Raw genomic sequence first — 17,383 nt, forward strand, 5'->3', positions numbered from 1 at the left:
ATACATTATGGTCAAGCATGCGCCCTTAAAATAGCATAATGAACAACGCGCAACGCGCCACTGACTTTAGACTAGGTTTTTTCTGGTCAGTGGCGCAATTGTTTAATGGAACAGCAAAATAGCACCAGGGATTGTTTGCGCCGGAACACGCCTCCTTTTTTGCGCTGACCCGCCCAGGGAGCGCAAGTGCATTCACTAGTTTAGCGACGTGCTTCTGTGGAGGGAAAAGCGCGCTTTGCGCGGGTGCAAAATAGGAATGACACATGCGTCGGTGTACAAAGTCAATTGCGCTGGGTGCAAGATAGGGCCCAAAGTGTCTTCCTACATGGCTGTTTAAGAAATGAAAAGCTACACACTGGAAGAATTGTTGCCAAACATACAACATGCTAGAAACACAGAAACACACACCCACAAAAGCAAGTGCCTAGCAAATTCTACAGTTGCATGCAATTTCAGTATGAAATTAATGAAGACTTAAATTAAAACACCTATACTGTAAATGAAGGACAGGAAATAAATGTTTCGCTTCCTCCAAAAGGTGAATCTCTATTACCACTCTAATACTCACATTCAAAGGGATTGAAAGCTGAAAGTCTTGTAGAGTGGTATTCCACACATGTGAAGGTCTACAAGAAACATAATTCGTGAAACAGCGTGATTTTGTGTCCCACAGTCTCACTACACCCACTGGATCCCTCTGCCATATGGCAGCAAAACCACTACTGCCCACCTTCCATCTCAGCTCACGCTTGGCTCTATTCAATACGATCATGCTGAACGCTTCATAAAACAGCATTATAATAAGACAAAGTAAGAAAGTTTCCAGCAAGGCCGATTTTGTATACTGTATGTATAAAAATATTTTATTTACCATAATAGAAACACAAACATTATAGGTATGGGAGTTCATTCCGAAAAGCTTCAGGTTTTGTCTTCTGTTCCAGGTTGTTAAGAAAACAGAGCTTTTATTAACAGACAAATAAAATTGTAGAATGTACATAAATATATTATGCAAAAGAATAACCACACATTATTTTCTGTGTGCAATAACATGCTCAGTGGAGACAAGATAGCCAACTCCAAAATATGCTGCTGTTTGGTTTTGAACTAATGCAGTTCTTGACCTGTGCGTGATGCAACTGTTTTTACGTTCTAATACAAAATTACTAATTTGCAATTCTGAAATCTCAGTGCAGGCTTGCTGATATTTTCAATGAATGAAAATTCATCGGCATCAGGACTTGCAGGCAACTACAGCTGTAGCAGAATTATTGAAAACGGTCCAAAATCTATTTTGGAGTCTTCCAAAGTTAAGACAGCGAACACGTCAAAGTTCAGGGGTCAAACTCAAATGTGTGACCGAACAGTATACATACATTCCCTGCCTTCACTTTGACTTCCTGTTGCGCACCTGCACCACTTCTCTTCTTTCCTTCAGAAAGGTCCCGAAAGCGCCGGCCTCTTTACTTTCTTCTGTGACTGTTAAAAGAATCAAGGGGGAAAAAGTGACACCATAAACAAGGGTGTTACAGAGTGTGATGGCGATTATGGATCTTTAAGGGCCATTTGAAGTATCCTTCTCACCTGTGTGATCGATATCATCAGTATCGCTGTCTTCGTCTTCCTCCGCTTCATCTGGGTTGCCACGGTTAAAGATGAGGTCACTCGGCCCACCACCGAGATCTGGGGCTGTTAAAGAATAAAATAACCAGATGTACAAAAGGCACATCGATTATTTTATTAAACAAAGCTAATGAAGGATCACCCTCAAAGACCAGCTGAATGCAGACAAATGATACACTGTCATTCAAAAGTTTTGAAGTCAGTAAGATATGTTTAGAGATATTAAAGGTACACTATGTAACTTCTCCGTCTACTAGAGGTCACCTGTTCAAAACAAGGGCGTAGTTTGATGACGCCACGTTTGAGCACAGAATCTTGGGACATGTGGTCTTCACCTCACAGCCGGTGGAAAAGAATCGGGATAGGACTCGGGCAGAAATCATGTTCATGGATGGGATTATTAACGTTACTTTAGTATGAAGCAGAGCAGGACCGAGTGTTGTGGGAGCTGAGCAAGGCCGCTGGAGCGATTGTTAATGTGATGAACGCAACACACGCCTCGCGAGCAGCTGGACTTTTGATTATGACACAGTCGCCGGCGCCACTTCCGCTTTTCCGGTCATGAGTATGAGGTAACGCAGCTCTTTTTATCATATTAGATACGCCTGAGTGTGTTGAAAATGAAGTTATGACGTTACTCTGTGCGTTTGATCTGCGGCTGCTATGACACTTGTTCACACTGCAGTGAGAGTAAAGCGTTTCTGCAAAAATAAAAAAACCGAGGGTAACGCAGATATGACGCAATCGACAGGCGACTCCCTCACACGTCCCGGTTCCTTGGTTAAAATAGCAATTTCTCACGATTTACACTGGCCTACTGGTTTTTGGATATTTTACTGAAAAATTTTTACATAGTATACTTTTACAGGGTTCCCACTCTTTCATGAACACCAGATTCAAGGACTTTCAAGAACTTTTTCAAGCACCATTTATTTTATTTCAAGCACCTATCAGATTCATAACCCAGCATATGTAGCATCACGAAATACCTCTTAAAGTAGGCTACTTAAAGGAACACGCTGACTTTTTGGGACTTTAGCTTATTTACTGTATTCCCCAGAGTTAGATAAGTCCATACATTCTCATCTCCGAGCCTGGTTGTGTCTCAACTCTGTTTAACGCACCCACCACTAGCCTAGTTTAGCACAAAGACTGGAGGTAAATGGCTCGAGCTAGCCTACTGCTCAATAAGTCGTCCCCTTGGAATTATAAGGTTCTATCTGACGTTTTTGTCAAAATTGAGTTATTCACATATTCTTATTCTGTGACAACTTATTTACATTATGTGATGTTTTTTTTTAAAGTTGTGTACATTTTGGGAATTTTTATTGAAAAACAAAAAGGTTCTATCTACAAAGTCGAACTCTGACTTGGCTCTATAAGGTTCTATCTGCGTGAGCCAATCAGCACTTCGAATGCACAGAAGAGGACCAATCAGGATCAACTTTATAGGTTGTGTCGCCGGCTTTTTCCTTGACAGGAAAGATCGCAGACACACAATATCTGTGAGGATTATGGCACACAATGCAAAGTTTTTAAGAAACCTCAAGATCGACAATTTTATTGACGATCTTGTCAAGGACAGCAGCCCGAATTCCAGGCATCACATATAGTCAGTGAATCATTTTTCAATGATTATTAAACTTTATGAATTAATTTGCTGAAGCATGTCTGTTTTCTTGCAGTTTTTAAAGTCTTAAAATGTCTTAATTTTTACAATATTAAGCCTTAAAGGTCAAATAGTAAAAATTTTAATTGATGGGGCTTAATTACAACAATAAACGTTAGCATGTTATTTCAGCCATACTGATATCTAGAGAGAAAGACATTTTACCTGGCCCATTTTAGGTGGAATAAAATCCTGCTCAGATGTATTACAGTAGCTGCTTTCTGTCTAAACAAAAGAAAGATGAACAATTTCTGCAATAATGTGTTTAATTACCCACCAAATTGGTACCAAAAATTTACATCTGCACTGGACAAAATATTTAGACCTGCCTAGCTTAATTTGAAATGTCCTAAATACATGGAAGTGCTAAAAATATGAAATAAATGTCATAAGAAAGGATACAATTTTACAATCCAACACATGTTGAGACATTGTTACAACATTATTTTTTATATTTAATGTTCAAATAATGGTTTGGCAGATATAACCTTATAATTCTAAGCGAAAAGTGTTTTTTTAGAATTAGAAGGTTCTATCTGCATTTGACCCATTCCAAAAATCCCCATTTACAATTTTGAGAGGATTTTGATATTGTATATTTAGAATACATTTAGGGTCCCTGTTATTTTCATGTTTGAAAGAAACTTGTTCCCCATATACATTTTCCTATATGTAATGCAAAAACTTTGAAGCTCAATATCTCAAAACTGCTCAGAACGCAGATAGAACCTTATAATTCCAAGGGGACGAAGTGACAAAATAATGCCAACATTTTCCTATTTACATGTTGTGATGTGTATAGTTACATTGTGTACTAAGGCCAACGGCAAATGAAAAGTTGTGATTTTCTAGACCGATATGGCTAGGAACTATACTCTCATTCCTGCGTAATAATCAAGGAACTTTGAGTCGTACCATGAGTGCAGAGCGCAATGATATTACGCAGCACCTGAAAATAGTCCCCAGCACGCTCTCTGTGCAAGCAGGTTGTCACTGTGGTTATGTTGACGGAAGTTAGCCTACTTTCAGGCACTGCGTAACATCATTGCTCCGCTGCACCAATGGTACGGCAGCAAAGTTCTTTGATTATTACGTAGGAATAAGAGTATAGTTCCTAGCATATCGGTCTAGAAAATCACAACTTTTCATTTTCAACAAGTGTATGTACTGCTCTCCATCGGTTCAAGTTTTATTTCCCCGCTACCCCTCCACCCCCCGAACATAAGCAACGTTTCGATCTGTCTTTGATAGCGCATATACTGTAGGACAATTTTTGAAATAAATGCACTAAACAATTTTTTTTTCAAATTTAATTCAAGCACTTTCAAGGACCTATATTTGTTTTCACTGACACTGAAGACTGGAGTAATGATGCTGAAAATTCAGCTTTGACATCACAGGAATAAATTACATTTAAAAGAAAAAAATTAAATAGAAAATGATTTTGAATTGTAATAATATTTCACAATATTACTGTTTTTACACGTCCTTTTGAGCAAATAAATGCATCCTTGGTGAGCAGAAGAGACTTATCTTACTGACTCCAAAGTTTTGAACAGTAGTGTTTACCACACATCTCACCTCACACTCTTTTCGAAACAAATTTAAAAAACATATTTCACAGATTACTATTCAGGGCACAGTCGTTGTTTTGTTCTCATCTAAAGACCGGACCTTTCATTATATTTGAAGAGTTTATAGTTGATTATTGGCTTCCATATATCTTTTTTTTTTTTTTTTGAATGAACAGAGACGTGACTGTTCTTAATGAATGTACCGGCAGAAGCTGCAGTTTCCATGGGAACTGCTCCCATGTCTTTCTGAAGGCGTTCCAACTGCTCCTGTTGCTTCTGACTCTGAGCTTCAGCCTGAGTACGAGATGAAAGAATTAATAACAGTCAGACTTGACCTTTTCTCGTGGAACCAAAGGGGGACATGCCAGTGCAATTTTTATTTGCCTTTCAAATAGAAAAAACACGCATAAATTTGTAGTTTAATCAGAGATGGAAGGATCTTTGCAAGACATTGCCAGTTGGTTCATGACTAGTACATCAGCCCACACCAGCGATTACTCACCAGTTGTCTGTGCAGACGTTCATATTCGGGGCGATATTCGCTGTAAAGACAGTAAAACACATCAACTGTTTGCAGAAAAGTATTCATTCATCTTTCAATGTATGTCTATTTTGTCCTTAAACATATTATAATTCACATTAAAACGAGATCACTGATGGACTCCCTTCTAATTCTGATAAGCTGCACAGCTACTTCAGTCAATTTTTTCCCCTCATCTCTTTGGAATAATACAGGGTTTTTTTTGTTATTAAAATATGTCTTTTACTTTTGACCATTACATCCAATCCAGCTGAAGATGTTTCTGCGCTTGGGCATTCTATGTTTCTAACCATATACAGTTGTAAAAAGAATTCAATATTCTAAACAAATGATTTGCAAAAGATTTTAATGAGTGCTTTCACATAAAATGCACACAGTGCATGTAACATAAAAGTTTGTAAATATATATATATATATATATATATATATATGTGTGTGTGTGTGTGTGTGTGTGTGTGTACGTATACTGCCCGACCAAAAAAAAAAGTAGCTGTTTGGATTTAAATAGGCAAAGGCTTAGAGTCTATGACTGGATCACTATTGCAGTGGTTATTAAGTTTCTAGCATGTTATATGTTTAGCAACAGTTCTCCTAACCCTCATTGATGGAGTTTCTTAAACAACCATGTAGGAACACACATCATGGTCATATTCCAGGATGACGATATCAAGATTCATCAGGCTCAAATTGTGAAAGAACGGTCGCGAGGGAGCATGAAGAATCATTTACAGTCCAAAGTCTTTGGGATGTGCTGGAGGAGACTTTACAGAGTGCTGGACTCTTGTGCTTTTGTAATTTTATATTTAATGTAATGTAAGTTTATATTTAAAGGCACAGTATACAAGTTTCATTGCTAGAGGTCGCTCAAAACAATAACAAAGATGTAGCTGGATGATGCAGTGATGGAGCTTGGAATAATGGGAGTAGTCGTGTTCAAAACAAACAACTGTGGCTTGCTAGACACGAGCAGAGGTCGTATGCTTTGACGCTACAACAACTACTTCTATTTCAGGAAGCGCATTGTTTCCATGGTTTCTACAGACAGCTGATTAATAGGCGACAATAGCCAGGTTTCTATCCTAGGATTTTTTTTGCGAAAAAAGGTTTAGTGCATCAAAAATGTTTACTGATATAGCTGATGGAAATGCCAATTATCGTTCATTTTTTTGCAAATGTCGACACAATTTTTCCGTTTAACTTTAGCGCATAAATTCTAAGTCGATACTTCAAATGTCGTGAAAACTAGTTTGGAAACACTTTTTGTTGAGAAAAAGGGCTTTAATGCAAATAAATGTGGTATCACATGACAGAATTAGCCTATTATATACAGCATCCGCACGTGGCATTGCTCCTTTTAAAGCATATTTTCTCTGTAGTTCAAAGGCGCACTAAATCTATAGTCATATTATTAAATTGTATATTAAATTATTTTATTACTATTGCTAAGAATAAGATGCGTTACCTCTCAAACATCATTCATCCTTATTTTTGTAATTTAATCTTTTTTTACAATCTAATAAAACTTCAGAATAATCAGAAAAACTTCAGAAAAAGAAGTTTCTGCTTGATCAAGTATTGATCTAAACAGAGTTTATAATGAAGTAAAAAAAACAATGACACTTGCTAATAAAACATATTTTATGTATAGGGCCTACAATTTAATAATATATAATAAAGTTTTGTTTGAAAATGGATGAGCAAAATATAGCACTTTGAAAAGGAAGGCTTTTAGAGTTTCTAATGCCGACAAAAAGAAAGATAAAATATACAACATATTGCGTCTGTATCTGAATAAATACAATTTCATGGGCAGGATCTGGCTACTTGACAAATGAAAATCACAAACATTCACTTGTTAATAAAATAATTTTATAAATACAATTTATTAATATGTAAAATTATTTTATCTAAAAATATATATAAAAAAACGGTTGAATCCAAAAATTTTACAATTGTTAAGACTAAACTAAAGACTAGACAGTTAAGCTAGACTTTAAAAAATAATAATTAAATATAGGTTACACAAATAAAAAGTTTAGGTTAAGGCTGCATCTGTCTCAGAGAAAAAAAAAAGATCAGCGATAATTCCCATGAGAATTTGTCAAAGACAGTTATAATGTAGTCCTGTCAGACCATGATCTTGTGATTAATTTTTCATCATTTAGTAATAGGCCTATTATTCTGAAAATAGGAAGTAAATTTCAATCTTCTTATTACTCTTTGCATTTTACAAATATTAGGGACACGAAAGATACGATATAATTTGCGATAAATGCGAAATAATGTATGGAAACGACTTGAGGACAACTTTTTTTGTATTTTTTTTGCAATACAACAAAAGTTATGCGACAATGCGTTTTTTTTAATGGATGACGTCATTACACACACCATTTTATCGGTAAAAGGACGATTGGATGGAAACAGGCTGGAGACAGCAAATTGCGCAATATTTTTAACATATTCACTTATGTGGAAAATGTTGATGGAAACTTGGCTAATTACACAGGCTGTGTAACTGGTTAAAATGGTTAAAATTGTCATTTGGGATAATGTAAGAAGACAAGTCAACAAAATATATAACATTGTTCTTAGTGGTTAGTGGACATTTTAATGCAAAAATCTAACATATTGCATCATTAAATAATTCTGTTTAGCATTTTTAGTTACTTTAGTACTTCAACCTTTCCATATTTTTTTTCATATAGAACTTACATTTTATTTTGGCTTTATTTTAATAGATTTAAACTATTTTTAGTTTGTGTTTACAATAACAACACTGGTAAACAAACTAAAGCCACTGAGGTTCTATATATAGTATAGTGAGCTTAAGTTTGAATTTCACAATTATACAGTGTTGGGATACGTACGTTTCATACTCTTTAGCAGCATCTGCAACCTGTACGAACAGTTCATCAAGCCCAGAACCTGTGACTGCAGACACACCAACAACCTACAGGACACAAAGAAAGGCTCTAACGTTCCTGCATAAGCACTGGACTGAGAGGAAAAAACTAAAGGTCACAAAAGTGTGATTGCAATTGTCACCTTAAAGCCCAACAATACATTTCAGACAGTGAGAGAGCCAGTGTCTTTGGCTTTGCCAGGACACTGTATTCGTCTGAAAGAAGAATGTCATATACACCTAGGATGGCTTGAGAGTGAGTAAATCATGGGGAAATTTTCATTTTTGCATGAACTATCCCTTTAAAGCTATTATAAGCTATTATGTTTGCGGCGAAATATTTGACTGGAAGGTGCTTCAATGAAAACAGCACATTAATATAGAACAGTGATTCAACTGACTTGGAACTACCTGTGCATTAAACGGTTTTACTGCACACCTTCCAACCAGTCAGAATTGAGTATTCAGAGTCAGACAGACCATGGTACAACGTAAATTATAAGATGACTTTTTTTTTTTTTTTTTTTCAAATCTAATTTTCCAAGCATTTCTGGAAATCCGTTGCAGTCTGAACTGCTCTGATAGGACTGTGTGTGGTGTATGTGACTTTCTAGTGCCACGTAAACCTCAGACATTTTTTTTGGAATCATGCTAAAGTCATTGCAGAAACAAGGTGGTGTGACAATTTCCAAACAAGGAAAAAGACAATACAACAGAGGCATGCTTTGAAACCGGCGGAGACGACAGCGCGGAATAAAGCCAGTCATACCAGCCTCCTACGTTTCTGCCACTGTAGAATATTCAGTGTGCGGTGGCTACACATTGTCATATTTTAAATAAGACAACATCTGTATCTCAAACCTCTCCATGTTGCAGTTGCTGTTGTTTTTGGCGTTTGCCTAGTGCCTACCAACATTTGCCATTGCCATAAAAAAACCCATGTGGATATTCCAGAAAATGAAAGAGTGGCATGAGACACAGGGCTCTATGCTAACATTTTTCTTGAGGAGCACTTGTACTGATCAATAAGACGCATTCCAATGATCACTTTCCCATAACAGGACGATATTTGTCCCTTTAAATTAATGTCCAGGGGCATTTTTACCATTATAAGAGCAATGTTTTCTAATCTTACTAAATGTATGCCTCATCTTTTGTCAATTTCTTCAATTAAAATAGAAAAGTTGTTTTTAAAATGTTAATTTAAACAATAAATTCAATTAGATCTAATTAAATCAGCAGCAAAAGATCAATCTTTGCACTGTAGAAGTGGCACAGCAGCTCTATCCGAAGTGGCATTTAGACACATTTACATAGACTGTTTAATGCAACTGTGCGACCCGAACTGGAATAAAATAGTCAGAATATAAACACTTAATATACGTGTACCGTAGTGATTCAGGGTAAGATAAAAACACGGTTTGGCAAATGGATTCATGATGTACTCACTCATATATGCATCTAGTAATTTTTAACCACACGAAAAGTTATGGACTGCAGCTGATAAAGATTAAATCAAGAACTCATACAGGGGCTTTTTTTTAATTATTATTTATTAATACATTTTTGGTGGCATTTTTGCCCCAAGCCCCCGTTAATTTCCGACCTTGTTTATGATAATCCAAATGTGTTATTTCTAGTTAATTTGGATTTGGCTGCTAAGAAACATCAGTGCGAGGTGTCTGGTAAGTGCGCATGGCTGTGTCACACCCGTTTCACCTTGTAAACAATCTTTGAAGTTTAGTCTGTCGCACAACGCTTGCACTTGCTCTGCTGACAGAAGGCATGAAAAGCAGTCGATTGCAGCACGAAACGTAACAGTTGCTCAGTCAGCGTTGATGCACTTTGGCAGTTGTAGTTTTTATTCCAATTGTACTATAAATCTATTCATGACAATCGATCGGGTCACTCGCACTGGTGTGCCTAAATATTTTTTCACAGTCGCACACAGTAATTTTCAGGCGCAAATGCGCCCGAACTGGTCGCTATGTAGAGCCCTGGGACACATAAATCGGATCTGAACAGTTGCGATACACAATGTGGACAGTTAATCATTTTAGATCAGATTCCAAACGGATACACATCAGAAATGGACTGACAGTGGGAACATAGCCCTAGTGCTATCTTTACAGTCCTTTACAGTTCAAATTACAATCACTTTTTGAAACCTAACCATTAATTTTTTCCCTAAGCAATCAGATTTACTTAATTCCAGAATATCATGGAAAATTAAGGGTGGACTATTTTGGCCTGGTTCATTAAGAAACCCTCCATCCAGACGTTATAGTAATGCGGTTTAACTGGACCAGAGTTTTAAACTCACCCTCAGGTTGGTGTAGAACTCATCCAGGACGAGACTCATAGAGCGGGTCAGGTTACTAACATAAGACGTCTCCTGATTCAAAGCGTCCTGGAACACCTCAAAGTCCTGCATCCACTCCACCGCAAAACTGTGATCAATGATGTCAGTCTGACAAAGAAAAGAAAAACAATTAAAATTATAGATGAGATTGTGTTATCCACCAATAATCATTTTTTGAACAGTGATTTTATTAATATTAAATGTATTCATTAATATAAATAGTACAATTATTATTAACAAATATATTTAAATGTAAATAACAAACATGGATAAATCTGTCAATATTTATTTACATATTAAACATATTTGTTAATATTTATACATTTATAATTGTATTAATTAATATGAATAAAATAATTTTCTTTAAGAAATAAGGCATGTATCGAATTTGCTTGCATGCATTATACAATGTATATAATGTGGTCCTGCTATATATATATATATATATATCAATATTTGTCATTGAAAAATCCCTATTGATTGACAACTAAAGATTAGGATGACAGAATTTTCTTACCTTGTTCATGGCGACTATGAATGGTAGCTTGGTCTTATAGAGAATGCTGGAAAAAAAACAAGACATTTCAGTAAGATCTATTGTACTGTATAATACAGTGTGAATATAACACGAGAACCCAGTAAGCAGTACACTGCACTCTGAAGTATTCTGCTTTACATTATATTAATTTTTTGCAGTTTAAAATGTCAGAGATATTTATGGAAGCTTGTTTCTGCCAAAACATTTTTAAAAGGTAATTATCTCACAATTTTTGACTATTTATTCACAAATTGGAAGTTTATATTTAGCAAATCCGGTTTATTTCTCGCAATTGGAAGTTTATATCTCACAATTCCGACTTAAGATATGAACTCTGAATTGCGAGATATAAACTCACTATTTTTTTTTAATTCGGTGGTGGAAACAAGCTTCCATAGATATTGCATAACCAAGATATATCAAATGAGTCTGAGCTGCTGACCTGCAGGCGTACAACATGTTGGACATGAAGGTGACGGGATTCACACTTCGAGACGTGTCCATCACATAAACAACCACACAGGGAAAAGAAGAGGCCTAGGGAAAAAAAAAACTGTGTTTATACTCAAAATATCCAAATACTGTATGGAAGAAATCAACAGTAGCAACATCATGAGTGACTAAGCGTGAAAGACAGTGAAGTACCAGTGCTTCAGTTATAATAGTTCCAGATGCCGACCATGTGAACACCTCTATTTGTCCAGGAGTGTCAATCAAAACATACCTACATACACAGAAGAAAAAATCATACACAAGATAGTAGCACTGAGAAAAAGACAGATATCGTCACATCTAGAGTACTGAGCACCAACTTACTGGTGATTGCTTTGCTTTTTCTCAATAAACTTCATGACCTAAAAGAGGGCACACAGAAATGGTGAATTAGAACCGAAGTATGGGGAAGGGAAAGTGTAAAACAGTGACATCTGTTGGATCCTTCAAATGCAGCTCTTACCTGATCAAATCGTGTGGCAAAAAGATTCAGAGACGTGACAATTCCTCCATTTGGACCTAAACCATATCTGTATTAGAGTCAAAGACAACCCACTCAGATGAAATTAAATTAAACCATGGTTACTACTACACTTTTTGACATTGGAATTAGGTATCTGGATTTTTCCAGTCATTTGTGAATCAGAGAATGCACTGATTAAAGCGACAGTTCACCCAAAAATGAAAAGTCTGTCATCATTTACTCACTCTCAAGTTGTTCCAAAGAAGAATTTCTTATGTTGAACACAAAAGAAGATAATTTGAAGAATATGGCTAACCAAACAGTTGATGGACCCCATTGACGTCCATAGTATGGAGAGTATTAGCTACCGTCAACTGTTTTGGCCTATTCTTCAAATTATCTTCTTTTGTGTTTAACATAACTAGAGGGTGGGTAAAAAAAAAACCCCAAACAAATAGATTTTTCATTTTTGGGTGAACTATCACTTTAAGAGCAACGTATAACTGCATTATATACTAGAGAAAATCACTATGAAAATGTCCATGATTTTTAATATACTTAACTATTCCAGGCCTGGAAATCAAAACCTTACAATTCTCTGATATTTCAAGTTTTCCATGATTATGGATTGTGTGAACCGTTGTAAGAATCTTTCGTGAGGTTTAAAGGTTTTGTAAAACAATCCAAATAACAGTCCATGCATGGTGAAAATATGCACGATAATGATGGTACACATAATTTCTCACTGAAAGGATACTGTTTCATGACTTCCTTGTAATTGACAGTGTCTCTGATATCTGTAAGGAAAAACACAATCAGACTTCATCTTTGACATTAATGTAATTAATAAGATGCTAACCAACCACGAATATTTATTCATAACAAAAGCGTCCAGTGTTTTAATCAGCAAAATAACCACGAGTGAAATTTCACTGCTTCACACGGTGCTGGTTCCAGTGCCCGATCTGGAATTCTGTGTGCAAATCTGGAAGTAAATGCTGTATAAATTTGAATAACTTCTTAAATGAGTAGTTCACTTTAAAATGAAAATTAGCCCATGGTTTACTACTCTCTAGCCATCTTAGGTGTATATGACTTTCTTCTTTCTGTTGAACACAATAGGAGTTATATTAATAAAAATCCTGATGCTTCCAAGCTTTATAATGGCAGTGACGGGGTCCATTGAGTTTGAAGCTCAATGTAAATATCTAAATATCCATATTGCTTCCGCCAGACCGCCATATTCAACTTACAAAAAAAGCTTGACTGGCTAGTATCACTAGAACGTAGCGTAAGCGTTTTGAACTGTGAGAGGCCGTTACACTTTCTGCGCAAGTTGAATACGGAAGGCGGTCTGGCAGTAGCCAGAAGTTTTAAATATGAATATTTTTCTTATAAATCCCCATCGCTTCGATTCAGAAGGCCTTTATTAACCCCCTGGAGCCGTGTGGATTACTTTTATAATGGATGGATGCACTTTTTGAGCTTCAAACTTGATGGACCTCGTCACTGCCATTACAAAGCTTGGAAGCGTCAGGATATTTATTAATATAACTCCGATTGGGTCAATCAGAAAGAAGAAAGTCACCTATATACACCTAGGATGGCTTGAGGGTGAGTAAATCATGGGCTAATTTTCATTTCAAAGTGAACTACTCCTTTAAAGTTACATCAAAAGCAGCTTGTGCTGGCATAACAGCCTTTGGATGTTAAATAAAGACTCATAAACTCCAATCACATTGTTTTGCTCAAAATGTGATTCACTAATATCATACATTAAAGTAACGTTTCATTTATATTGTAAATTTGTTGTATTATTTTAGTAAATAGTGCTACATTAACACACATATTACATGTAAACTGGCAAAAGCAAGTGGTAAGATCATTAAAATGACTAAAATAAGTAGTTTGGATTTTTACGTTTGCTTTTAAACTCGTAAACAACGTCCGCCATGCGCTTTTTATTTATAGTCAGGTTGTGTACGGTTACGACATCGTTCGGTTCTCAAGGCGGTGGAACGCGGGTCGGTTCTGAGATACGTTTCCGCGGCACCTGCTCCGGTACGAGAACCAGCACCGTTTAACTGGAATAGGGATAACAGCGGGTAACAGTCAGTGACACACCAATGTTGGCTGGAAAAGGGACCTCATGAACTGCAGGATCGAGATTGATGACATATGGAGGACTTTTCTTGGAGTGCAGGTAAGCTGTGAGTCTCTGATAAAACAAGATATAATATAAATAGATATTAGTATTCATTAATTACGTTAATATGAACATCCATCTTAAATTGATTCAATTAATGTTTACCGGATGTATTTAGTTTCCTTATCAGAATTGACATACAAAACACTGCAATAATCTTAATACAACTAAGTAAATATCACATAATTAGATAATTTAGTTATAATTTCACTGATGTGTAACGGTCAGTCAGTCTTACCTGCACAAAAGTTGTTTTTCCTGACCCTGCCATGCCTAGAACTATGAGACACACCGGTTTTGATTCTGTATTCTGTTCGTTAGATGAGCCCTGGCTCTGTGCCGGTTTATCATCTCGAGCATCTTTACATTTATCATCACTTTCATATGAAGCTCCATCTCCGCTGTCTGTTGCTGCAGTCGCCATGCTGCTACTACTGGACACTTGCCGTAAAGTAATGTCTACTGGCGTAAAATGACGAAAAACATCCTCTCGTTATTACTTATGGCCACTAGATGGCAGCAGAATCCATATGATTTTATAAAATGCGACTGACTGACTGACTGACTTAAAATAGTAATTTACAAATCTTTTTATGAGTGAATCATAAAAATGTCTGGATCATAGTTCATTCTAAAATACAAAAGTCGTAAACAAGAGGAATTATGTTTACGATATATATTGGGGGTGTAATATGAGCCCAAATATTTCTTTGCAAGATTCACCTACGATGTATTATTTCCATACGTGTTTTGCATCTTCACTGCTTTTGTCATTAGCTGAGAGACTTGAGTCAGATCAAAAGCATTTGCTGGCACTGTTTGTATATGCCAAAAATAGCCTTTATATACAGTCTCTTGTCTATATCAACACAAACATTGGGCCTTTGAGTTTTTTCCATACGGCTCTGCTCTTCCTCATGTCAGTTCTGCATTACAACACTGAGTCTTCTGAGGGCAAACAGCTAGTGCTAGCTAGTGTTCAGGGCCTTCTGATGGTTTATACTAGACATTCCTCAATAAGAACAGAGCTGTAGGGAGCCAGGTTAACACTGTATATGTGTATCTACGTGAGCAGTGTCAGGGCTGGTGGTTCTGTGTAAGCTTGCCTCATATTCACGGTTCATGCTCGCAGATGTTACAGTTTTAGAACAACTAACTAATAGCCAACCAATCGGAAGTAGCCTACTGTCAATGAGAGAAAAATATTCCAGTGTTTAAAACGGTTGACATTCTATTTAACAACCATTGATGGACAAACATTGCTCACATTTCAGCTGCTTCCTTAGTAGTCTTTCCATGGTGATTCTGATGACAGATTTATTATTGTTTACTGATCTCACCTTTCAATGTCGGCTCATAATCGTTGTTACTGGGTCGACTCTGATTCATGCTGAGAACTCTGATGTCCCTTTTGGCCAACATTCAATATTCAAGTTAAATGTCAAGAACATGACCTGCCATTATCTACTGTGGGATTGTTTTCTCTCCCTATAAATAACCATGTTTTTGCACAATATCTACAGATATCTTTTTTTAAAATAAAATGCATTGTTCATGGGGGAAAGTAAAGATAAAGGACATTGTCCAAACAATATAATGTTACCTTGAACTACATTTAAAAAAAAAAAAAAATCTTGTTTTCCAGTAAAATATCTAAATAATGCTAAAAAATTTGCAAACCTGTTACCCATTCTAGTGTATTATTTAGTTAGTAACATTTTACAATAAAGTCCTTAACGATTGTTAAAGCATTAACTAACATTAATTAGCAATGAGCTACAGTGTATTATTCTTGGTTAACATTAATTATTAAAAGTACAGCTATTCATTGTTAGTCCGTGTTAGCTCAAATCCATTAAATAATATTAAAAGATAAACTACTGATTTTAACAATACAATAGTAAATGATGAATTTAATATTAACTAATATTAATGAATGCTTTATTTTCATTGTTAATTCATGTTAACTAATGCACTTAACTAATATTAACAAATAGAACCTTACTATAAAGTGTTACCATTTATTTATTTCACTTTTTATATACATATATTTGCACTATATAGTTTATGTAACATTTAGTTTGTCTTCCCGAGGTGGACGATTAACCTTTTCTTGCGGTAAAGCACTGACCATTTACTAGAGAAAAAAAAAAAAATATATATATATATATTATTTATATATATGAAGTAGGGGTGTAACGGTACACAAAACTGACGGTTCGGTACGTACCTCGGTTTTGAAGTCACGGTTCAGTACGGATTCGGTACAGCAGTTTTACAAAATTGCTTTTTATTCATTTTTATTCAACAGTGGTTTAATGAAAAAAATGTTTGTCAGTCCTTAAATTAATTCAGTTATAACTAAAAGTTTCTTAAAGATAATGCTGTAAACTATATAGGGAGCCCTTACTTACATATTGCTATTAAAGATTAACAACAGAGCCCAAACTATTAGCCTAAATTAAGTTGCTATTTATTTTTAGATATAAAAATCAGCACTCATAAGCCTCACATAAGGCAGTTTTTGCATTAACTTCTAAATCTAATTATTATTTTTTTCTCCAATTTGTTGTTGAAATATAATCATTTAGTGGCTGTAATTTTCATGACAGATTTATTTAAACATAGGCCTACATTAAATAAACAAGACATCACTAACAGGCTAAGTAGTATGAATATATATAGGCTAATATAATGAATATATAGGCTAATATTGTGCATGTATTCAGTGAAAGAGTTCTCTCTAGTAAACTAACAGCTGTGGACACTTCTAGGTAAACGTGATTCTACACGACCTTGTTTACAAAATGTTTTATTGTCTTTCCGCGGTTGAAACACTGATGGAGTGATTACACAACATATGATACGTTTCAGTAAGTTGTAATGTATCCTCAACATACCTTAATATATTCATTTATATTTATTCCTTCTCAAGCGGCAGCGCGAGGCGCGCCAGTGAACGCAATCATCTCTTCCTGATCGCGTTCACTCGCGCGCCGCACGCTGCCGCTTG

General features: G+C 35.9%; 1 protein-coding gene across 1 annotated transcript; it reads right to left on the reverse strand.

Annotated features, from left to right (window-relative positions):
• Positions 1-845: 845 nt before the first annotated feature.
• Positions 846-14,818, reverse strand: gpn1 (GPN-loop GTPase 1). Its single transcript, XM_079832286.1, has 14 exons — positions 14,609-14,818; positions 14,289-14,382; positions 12,922-12,961; positions 12,165-12,231; positions 12,026-12,063; positions 11,855-11,933; positions 11,652-11,746; positions 11,189-11,234; positions 10,633-10,779; positions 8,275-8,357; positions 5,369-5,408; positions 5,070-5,160; positions 1,585-1,689; positions 846-1,479 (listed from the first exon to the last, which is right to left on the reverse strand). The coding sequence occupies exons 1-14, from the start codon at positions 14,792-14,794 to the stop codon at positions 1,388-1,390; spliced, it is 1,203 nt and encodes a 400-aa protein (XP_079688412.1). The 5' UTR covers positions 14,795-14,818; the 3' UTR covers positions 846-1,387.
• Between the last annotated feature and the right edge of the window lie 2,565 nt (positions 14,819-17,383).

The sequence above is a fragment of the Gobio gobio genome (genome assembly GCF_949357685.1).
Source record: "Gobio gobio genome assembly, chromosome: 13".
NCBI lineage: Eukaryota > Metazoa > Chordata > Actinopteri > Cypriniformes > Gobionidae > Gobio > Gobio gobio.